At 32.9% G+C, this 10,337-nt stretch overlaps 1 protein-coding gene across 1 annotated transcript; it reads right to left on the minus strand.

Annotated features, from left to right (window-relative positions):
* Positions 1–2,185: 2,185 nt before the first annotated feature.
* Positions 2,186–4,242, minus strand: LOC107901429 (NAC domain-containing protein 2). Its single transcript, XM_016827437.2, has 3 exons — positions 3,956–4,242; positions 3,579–3,853; positions 2,186–3,080 (listed from the first exon to the last, which is right to left on the minus strand). The coding sequence occupies exons 1-3, from the start codon at positions 4,116–4,118 to the stop codon at positions 2,619–2,621; spliced, it is 900 nt and encodes a 299-aa protein (XP_016682926.2). The 5' UTR covers positions 4,119–4,242; the 3' UTR covers positions 2,186–2,618.
* Between the last annotated feature and the right edge of the window lie 6,095 nt (positions 4,243–10,337).

Below are 10,337 nucleotides of genomic sequence, written 5' to 3' on the forward strand. Positions count from 1 at the left end.
TATAACTAAACTTAATACAAATCTGCCCAAAACCCCCCATTTTTAGCATGTTTGCCATGGCACACAAGGAGTCCTCCTTGGTGCCACTAACTTCTAGGCCTAAGGGAGTCTTAGTGAACTCAATTTCTATTGAATGGTTATTTGTATGCTTACCCAATTCAAATATAATTCTTGTGATTTTTTCTCTATAAATAGAGACTATAGGTGTCGAATTAAATATATATATATATACATACTGAAGAGAAACTTTGTATGCTTAACCAATTCAAATATAATTCTTGTGATTTTTCCTCTATAAATAGAGACTATAGGTGTCGAATTAAATATATATATATACATACTGAAGGGAAACTTTGTTGAAATTTAACGAAAAATTATTTGAATTTGTTGAAATTTATAAAGTTAGTGATTTGGTGCTAAAAGGAGCGTCCACTCCCCTGTCCACCAAATTTGTATGGAGACAGTTTCTATATTTAAGGTGTTGACAATTTATTAAACTGTTTATTTGGGCTATGTTGATTGAATTATTGATATCTAGCTCATTATGAAATATCCTGTTACTTGAAGAATATTATATCGGTGATTAGATTGATTCGAAATTTTCCAAGACAATCCTTTGAATTATGCACTTTGGATTGGATCACGATTATATTGGATGAGCTACTAAGAGTCCATATTTACATTATGTGTTATTATTATAATGTAATATACTTGCCTTATTGCTTTATTAGAGCGATTGATATAAATCGTGATATGTAAGCAAGTCTCGAAATTAAGTCTATATATTCAAGAGACTTACATATGTGTATGTATGGAGAGCTTTTGACAATTAAACTGTTCTTTTGAGAATATTATTGTACGAGTGCTATATTTTTTTAGTAAAACCTTGTATTTTGGTAGAAGGATTTCCCACCATCTTAGGCACCACTTCACCTGAGTAATTTGATTCTCAACAGTGTCTTAAGTTATTTCAGAGTTGTTTTTCTTTGAACTCAAATAAATTCTATTTACCTAATTTCTTTTGTTCTAAATTTGTGAGATCATAATTGCAATCTCCTTAGCAATTATAATTCAATTGTTTTCCTTTGATATGAATACTTAAATTTGTGTAATTATTTTGTTCTATTATTAGTTTAATAACTTTTAAGGAAATGTGTCTTGAATCACAAGCTTTCATTTTTAAGGGGTTGTATTTTGTGAATATTGTTTTTAATTTCACTTGCCCATAGGCGAAATATATTTTTGAAAATCTTAATTTTAGTTTATCCGATCGTGTTCATATAAAACATTATTTGTTTTAAAATATAAAATAATCTGACTGGAATTTTGTACAAAATAAAATATGTAATTATTGTTTTCTTTGAACAAATTATAAATATTTAAATGTTAGTACATCAAGTCATCCTTTACCTTTTTTCCCTTTGGAGAAGAGAGAGAATCTATCCTAATTGAATTAAAATTAAAGTTAAAGTTACGATCGTATCTATTCCTTTGGCAACATACTGGGTAACATATTGAGTGAGTTTGTTGGATTCAATGTTCCTTTTTATTTTGTTTATTTTCTGCTAATTTCTTCTTGTAAGAATATATATATATATATATATACTCATGTATTGCTTATAACTAATGAATAAAGGAAATGTTGTAGATATTGGGACTTGAAAATTGAAATTCATACTTATTTGATATCACTTTTTAAAATGATCCCATTAACTAATTAACCAATTTTTTTAAGAATAATACCACTAAAAGTTAACCCTTAACATGCATGTAATTCTTAAGAACTACCCATTCTATAGAAGAAGCACTAACCATATTGAAGCTAGGTGATTCAATTATGTTTAAAAAAAATTAAAAAATTCGGTAATAAAAAAACTTAGGCCCTTCTCATGCTCTCTTTTAATCATTTTCATCCTTGGCCTTCCTTTTGGAGCTTTATGTTCGATCCACATTATAGAAGGCTCATTAAGAGCCCAAAAATACTTGGGCTTCAAGGAGTTTAACCCTAAAAATAGGCCCAAAAAACTTCTTACTTTTTACCAATAAAATTGCAAATTACCAAATTATGGAACTCTATTTTTACGCATATTTAGAAAAAGAAAAAAAAAGAGAAGGAAATATTTAAAATCCATGTTATGCTTTTGACATTTATTCCAATATAAATATAAAAAAAATTAAATATATATATCTCAAATAACATAAATTATTACTAAGAATTTTGAAAGAAATTATGGAATCTTTTTTCTGCTACAAAATACAAGAATAATTGGAAAGCCTTCAAAGTAAAAAGACCCTCCCAAAACTTTGTTTTTTTAACTTTTCTTCCCCCCACCCATTTATCATGAACATAAACCCCTAAACACGTGATCACAGATTATCTGTACACATGCCTATTCTAATCTCTACTTTTCTAGATTGCATAAGATCCTACTTCCACCGCCATCCATTCCCATCTGCAATATTATCAATTTCAATTTTTCAATTCGTTATTTAATCTATGCGCAACCCTTCTCAGTTACACTCATTGACTTTCAGTCTCCTGTAACCCTGAAACGCAGCTCACCATCATCGTTTTGACTTCCAACAATATACCCCTTTTTATTTCATTTTTTTCCCCTCTAAAATGGCTTCTGCAGGTACATGAACATGTCCTGGAGCGGGGACAGCTGATTATTACTCTGGAAATGGGCAGGAAACCCGTTATCAACAGTGGCATCCATGTAATTATAAGGGAAGTCAAGGGCATTGGTGGTGGTGGTGTTGGTAGCACTTCCCCAGTCCTTCCATTGCGGCTCGCTTTGAACCTCGCACGTGAACTCCGGTGACACCACGTGCTCCGAACAGCTTGAGTCCGTGTGGAGTCTCGGCACCGACTCCGACGTGTCAAAGTACACGTAATCGTTACCTAGCCCCGTAGGAGGCGGGGGCAGCTGGCGCGTGTCCACGCCAAGTGTCGCTATATCCGGCTTCTTGTCTTCGATCTCCGTCACGGCAGAGCTTTTGCCAATGCTTCCTTGCGGTGACTGTTTCTCGATGGCGCCTTTCTTGTTATAAATCCGGCAAAGCACCCAATCGTCCAACTGCATAAACGAAAAGTGAAATTCAATTTAACTTAAATATTAAAAATAATCAGAGTTTTAAATTCAGCATTTATTTTTAATGATAAGAAGGAATATTTTCCTAAATGGGAAAGGAATAATTGTGTGATCTAGGATCGGTTTTGAATGTCGTTATTGAATGTGTGAGAGGTGTAAAATAATTTAATGGACCACACTGTCCTGGATCAATGTATCCCTTCATGGGTCCCGATGATTCGGTGAAAAGTCCACTGAATAAAATCCAACTTGAATCTCCACCACATGATTGAAAAGATCTTTTCTGAATCACAAGGTTTCTGAATCACACTACTCATGAACAACGCCTCATTTTCTCGCCGCCAACTATGAAAAAAATTATAACGGTGGGCGGTAAATCCAGCTGGCAATTTCACAAGTACGACAAGACCAGAACGGTCATTTCGCCTACGGTTTATCCCTAATTAATCTATACCAGGCAGTGAGAAGAAAAAGCATCCGTACCCTTAAACTGTTCTTCTTGCGAGCCGATCGGTCCACGTCAGCTAACCGATACTCGTGCATAATCCAATTGGTTTTCTCTCCTTTAGGTGCCTTCCCAGCGTAAAACACCAAAGCCTTCTTAATCCCGACCGGCTTCGGCTGCCCAATCGGTTTGTCAGCTCCGGTTGCCTTCCAGTACCCAGAACCAGCTGCCCGGTTAGGCCGTGAACCGTTCGGATATTTCCTATCCCTCGGGGAGAAAAAATACCATTCTTTCTCTCCGTACAACGCCAAATCTGTAAATTTAAACATTTGAATCCACATTAAAATTGAAAACGCTTTAGAGAGATTAAATATTAGAAAAAAGAAAAGAATGAAGGAACTAACGAAAGAAGTACCTGGAAGGTCCCAAGGATCGTATTTGTAAAGATCGATTTCAGCGATAATCGGCACAGCGATGGACTGCGATGCACATTTCCGGCAAAGATAGTGCATCACAAGCTCTTCGTCGGTTGGATGGAATCGGAATCCAGGTGGCAGCTGTAACTCCGATGCTGTCATTTTTTGAACTTTTCACCTTGAAGGTAATAAACTAGTTTTTGAGCTTTTTCACACTCGCTCTCGGTGTTTTTTTCTACAAACTTCTTTGGTATTCTACGCGGTGACGGCTCTTGAAACTTAAAACGCAAGGGATGGAGGGGAATATATATAGAAGGAGGGAAGGGGCCACGTGGCAGGGGGAGGTTCTACAAAATCATGCGGGTGAGAACTGATAAGGTTTGGTTGTCGTTTTTGGGGAGAGAGAAAAAAAGGGGGATGAATTGGGTGATGGGGGGACACGTGGAAGAGAAGGAAGTGAAGTGCGTGCATGTTGACAGCCCACATGCGGTGATTTTGTCATTGCTTACGCCACTTGTTTTGGACTGATGTGGCCTCACACCACTATGCCAAACGGTCCTCGGGATTCGCGTCAGATCGGCGTGGTATTTTGTTCTCAAATTGTCCGATGTTGATAAATTGGTGTTTTTCTGAAATTATAAAAAAAAAAAACATTTTTCATGTCCTTCAATTATAATTTCCAGCCTTGGAATCCATTTCAAATAATAATATGCTAAATTAAAATACAAAAATTAATTTAAAAAGCATAATTTGATATTTTATAGTATTAAATTTATTGAAATATAAACCGACAATTTCACGGTGGACGAGGATTACACGTCAGCCACCCCGTGCGGTCACCATTATCAACTGCTACGACTGACTCTGTGTGTGAAGTAGAACATGGTCAACGGAACTATTATTTTTCAGAGGATTTGGGAAACGGTTTTTACACTTCCATAGTCATTTTATTATTAGAAATCAATATAATAATTTATTAATTAACTACAGCAGTAAAATTAAACTATAGTTTTCATGTGACTCTAAAATATAACTTTCAATTTAACTTTACTTTAGTTTTAAGTAATATGTAAATAATACAAATCGATTATATATATACACGTAGGAGCGAATGTGGAAATTTTTTTTAGGACGAGTCGAAATTAAATTTTAATTTTTGTAATAATAAAAATGTAACTTTACCGTTTGAATAGTTTATATTTTTATAATTTTAAAAGATCAAATTAAACGGGAGGACTAAAGTGTAATTTTACTTTTACTTAATAATACCATGAGTGATGTTTTTCTATTAATTGCAAAACAAACAAATTAGTTTAATTTATATAATTGTATTTTAGTAATCAAGTTGAATTATAAAATTTGAATTTAATTTAAGGCGTAATTAAAAGAAAATTTAATATTTATGAAGCAATACGTTACCTAACTCTTTATTCATAGTCGTCAACCCTTTGACTTTGATTAACATATAATGGTAAAATAACAAGAATAACCCCATTTTAGTATTTACATTTTTCAATTTTATCCAACACATATACAAGAAATCTAACATGTTATTATTGAAGTTATAATAAAATAGTGGGGGGAGACCTAAATTTCAAAAACTCAACGACATAAATTCAAAGGTTGACGTGTCAACGGTCACGTGGATAAGGATAAAGGAAGTTGCTGAGCAAGTGCCGAAACCGCCCTCTTCTTCTACTCCTTTCACTTAAAAGCATGTTGTTTTCTGTCACACCGCCTCAACTATGATTTCAATTCATGCTTTTCAATTTATACCATGTTTTTGAATTTTTCTTTGATATTTAATTTTTTATTTTAATTTAGTATTTGATTTTAGTTTCAATAATTAGTTTAGTACTTCAATTAAATAAAATTATATGGCCTGATGAATGTTTGACACGTGTGTTTTAGTATACAAGCACATAGATACTTAATTGGGACAAAAAAACTCGGGTACCAAATTGTATATTGAAATGAAACTCAAGTACTTAACTAGGACAAAAAATTCAAATATCTAATTCAAAAAAAAATGAAGTACTGAAGTTAACATTGAAACTAGACTCAAGTGCTAAATTGACGTAAAATATTTAGATGCCAAATTGAAAATTATAATCAAACTAAAATACTAAATAATATATTAACCCTTTACGTATAGACATTTGGTTCAAATTATCCTTTCTCACTTTCATTTGTATTGAGTATGTAATTATTGTCCCTTTTTAAAATTTATTTCAAACATATATAAAATATAGTATTGTATATTTGGTATGTAATTCTAATATTTAAAATATGATTTATATATTTAAGATAGAATTTGAACAATTTTTAAGGAGGAGTTTGAAGAATTCTGATTGGTCCAAAATTTCTCATTATATAACTTGAGACTTAGAGGCTTTGGCGTTAGAAGGAAGGGTAAGTTATGGAAACGATGAAGATTCAGGTGAGTTTCAAACTCCAAACCCACTGTTATGGTCTACATTGTTAAGCATTTCATGTTTGCATAAGCATGAACTATGATAAAAATGAACATGCATTGCATGATAGTGGGTAAACCTTAAGGGAATAGATGAAGTTTAGGAAGGGAAATGGGGAGAGAACTTATAGTTACCTCATCGGGCGAAGCTCCAGACCTTGCGAAGGGAAAACTGCGATGTTCGAGCATCAAGATTAGGTGGTGTTACGGAGGTAATGGGAGCATCAAGCTTCCTAGACTTTTAACTCATCATTTTATAATTTAATCCAACCCAAGACATGTTTTTCTATTCCCAAAATAAATATTATTTATAAATTAATTTAATCAGATAAATTAATTTTCTAATTAAATGATTTTCTCAACCCAATTCTAAATTATATTTAATTTCTATATTCTATGGATTCACAATGACTAATTAATTTAATTCTATTTTCAAACTTTAATTATTTAATTAAATAATAATTCAAAAAACTTAAATTAATTTTCAAGTCATTTCTATACTTAGTCTGAAAACACATCCATTTTCGAATGTGTCACATTTCTCAAACTTTATCATTTTCATTCATTTATATTCATTTAATTCTTTATGCAATTCATTTTTGGTTTCAACGAGTTGGCAGAAGACCAATTAAACATATATAATCAGGGCTCAAAACTTTTCACCTTTTAATTATAAACTCATTTAGTCATGAAGTCATTCCACTATAGTATCATGTCTGAGTTCTCCCTAATTACACACCATTACAAAAGCTACTCAATCAATTCTCGTCCAATGACCTTATCATAAGTATGTTACACTCATAAGATATCTTTAATCTCTTTAGGATAAATTCATTCTCCCAATATGATCCTACTTTATCTCATGGTAAATATTACATATTCCTTCATGAAAAGTCAACTACTATCAAATAGTAATTAAGTCATTTATCATACAGGAAAATGACTTATGGTCATGTTTACTTTTCATCTATCAAGCAGTGCCAATGAGAAGATATCATTTACCCATTTCTTAGGTTATGAATTTCACTATTGGGAATGATGCTACATATGAAAAAAGTTGTAACCCAACGCATCAACTTTGGGGATCTTATCTATTTGAACCCGGGCTTTTACTTACTTTAAAGTATATGAGTCACACATACATAGTCTATCATCCACTTAGGATTAAGGTATGTCACACTATAAACGTCATAAGTGAATAAATCCATACACGGATTTTGGATCAATTCTACTTGAGTCATGTTCGATATACTGCCAGTCTAGTCAATCACATTTATATCTCTATCTTCTAGGAGTCATCTGCTCCGATGTTCAAGATAAAATATCTCCCCAATTGGATTTGATAGACGACATATTAGTCTTTCAGTCGATTTGCTCATTTTTTATTAGACTAAGGACATGTTTAAATTCATCTACTAATATAAGTTGTCTTTCCGTATTACGATCCGATGTAATACCACTTAGTATTTGTTAAATGTTAGATAACAAATGAGCCATTATTTACTTCCATTTTTCTTTGTGTGTAAAAACTATTGAGGACAATATACAAATGGAATTAATATAATTAATGGATATTATTAAATCAATTTGTTCGAAAACTACAAGTGTACGTAGACGAAAATACTACACTTAGGGTTCCAAATCCAACAAACTATACATGGGCCTCAAAAAAATAACCTATATTATCCCCCAATTTCATACTCCTTCGGTCCCCTAAAGATCACTCATCATTATGGTCGTCCACACAGACTTGTATCGACTGCTTGGTCAGGATTTATTCCCCACTAGCTTCTTTCCTTCCAATAAAACCATCTCACCCTTCCTCGTACATATCACTTCCATTCAATATGTCTCACCGCCCATCATTAGAAGCATGCAACTCTCATATGTGTTAGAAATTATTCAAAAAAACAAAGGAAAACTCAATGTTGAAATCTCATTATTGACTCTTGGACATCTCCTCATCAATCCAAATCGACTCTACCATGATGTTAATCCTCCACCTTCCACCCATCAAATGCACAACCACGAAAGAAGGAATATCAAATTTACAATCAACTAAGACCAACATTCTTGCAATATCAAGCCTTTCCTTATTTAAGGTAACATCATCAACTTGAACAAATTTCCCTCAGGTTTCCAAGTGCTTTAAAGGAGATTTTATGCCATATGTCTATATAAGGATATTAAAGAGATCGACCCAAAATTCAACCCCCCTAATTCTTCATAATAGGTTTAAAAGGTTCAATTTTATCAAACCACATCTCAAAAGACTTAGATTTCAACTAACCACAACCTTATCTCTCTAGAATCAAAGAGAATAATCATTGAATTCACATCCCATGGACATATTTTACCAAGGACCCCATCGTACAAAAAAGTTTGTTGGACCAGCACCGAATTATACATTTTCTTGATGCTCAAACTCTAACAATCATTAAGCCAATACATATTCCCTTTTACGAATCCCAATTTTAAAAGACTCCAAAGATCATTTTAATTTAGGTTAAATCATCCTATCAATAACAGGTCGCATTTCTCTTTCTTGGTCTTTCCTAGCAATGAAGTGTGACTCCATCTTCCTAGCCTAAATCTCCAAGCTCTTAAAGACCAATAAAGTCCTCTTAGGTGTGTTCCCCACAAGAACATCCTTGTAAAACCTATGATCATTAAGCGTGTTAGCAAGCTTCTTAACATGGTCATTCTCTTCCCACATCAAAACCCTTCTCTTCACCCTTATTTCTATCACCTTTCTAGACCTTGACTCATACACGTTGATTCTAAAGCAAATCATAAAATGATTTTTCCCTTGAACAACAACTCTCTTCTTATCTTATTCATGATTATACTAGATAAAAGTGTTGAGATTTTGTGCCTTTAGTGCAGTGATTTCGTCATTATGCCTGTAGTTTTTCGAACAGATTGGTTAATAAAGTACCATAGTTAAATTATTATCTTTTGTATAATTTTCCTCAATAGTTTTTGCATGAAAAGAAAATTGAACAAAGCAAATATTGGCTCATTGATTGCTTAAGGTTTAACTAATATTAAGTTGCATCATAGGGATAGGGATGCATTATCATACAATAAGGCAATTATATTAGAAGGTAATCTAAAATTTTCATAGTTTGGGGAATCAAAATTAGCAATTGATTCACTGGACTATTATGTTGTTTATCAAGTCTAATTTGAGAGATACTTTGTTTTCGGTACTGGTAGGTATGATTGTCTGGATTGACAGTACATTGGACATGACCCAAGTTGAACTTACCTTGGATTTAGTTTATGGATTTATTCATTTATGACGTTCATATTGTGGCTTTCCTCAATTCTGAGTAAGTAACTAACTATGTGTACTTAACCCATATGCTTTGAAATATTGAAAGCTTATGTTCAATTGGTATCAAATTCAGAAGTCAATATGTTGGGTATATGTCTTAGGTAAGTCATGGCTTCACTTCAATAGTGGAATTCATAGCTTGATTAAAGAGTAAATGGTATCCTCTCATTGGCATTGCATGGATAGTGAAAAAGGAATATGACCATGAGTTCTTTGTCGTGGATAAATGATTGTTATTACTATTTGCTAGTATTCATTGTGACATATGCAATGATGACCATGAGACAGAATAGGATCATATTGGGTGAACAGATTTAACCCAAAAAGAGTAAGGATATTCTATGAGGATAACACGCTAATGATAAGGTCATTTGACGAAGCATAAATTTAAGTTGCTTCCATAATGGCCTATAATGGGGAGATCAGTCATTACACTTATAGTGGATTGACACCATGACTAGATAATGTTGTAATTAATAGATGATTAGTCAAAACTTATTACAAATTATTCAAGCTTTGACTGTATATGTCTAGTTAGTCCCTCTACTAGCTCAACATAACCCTATTT

Source organism: Gossypium hirsutum, chromosome D06, assembly GCF_007990345.1.
Source record: "Gossypium hirsutum isolate 1008001.06 chromosome D06, Gossypium_hirsutum_v2.1, whole genome shotgun sequence".
In the NCBI taxonomy this organism is placed as follows: domain Eukaryota; kingdom Viridiplantae; phylum Streptophyta; class Magnoliopsida; order Malvales; family Malvaceae; genus Gossypium; species Gossypium hirsutum.

Excerpts from the sequence above, each read along its gene's own strand:
- LOC107901429 (XM_016827437.2), bottom strand. The coding sequence starts at position 4,118 with ATGACAGCATCGGAGTTACAGCTGCCACCTGGATTCCGATTCCATCCA. Across the intron at positions 3,854-3,955 it reads CGATCCTTGGGACCTTCCAG|ATTTGGCGTTGTACGGAGAG; the intron begins GTACTTCTTTCG and ends TTAAATTTACAG. Across the intron at positions 3,081-3,578 it reads GCAAGAAGAACAGTTTAAGG|TTGGACGATTGGGTGCTTTG; the intron begins GTACGGATGCTT and ends TCGTTTATGCAG.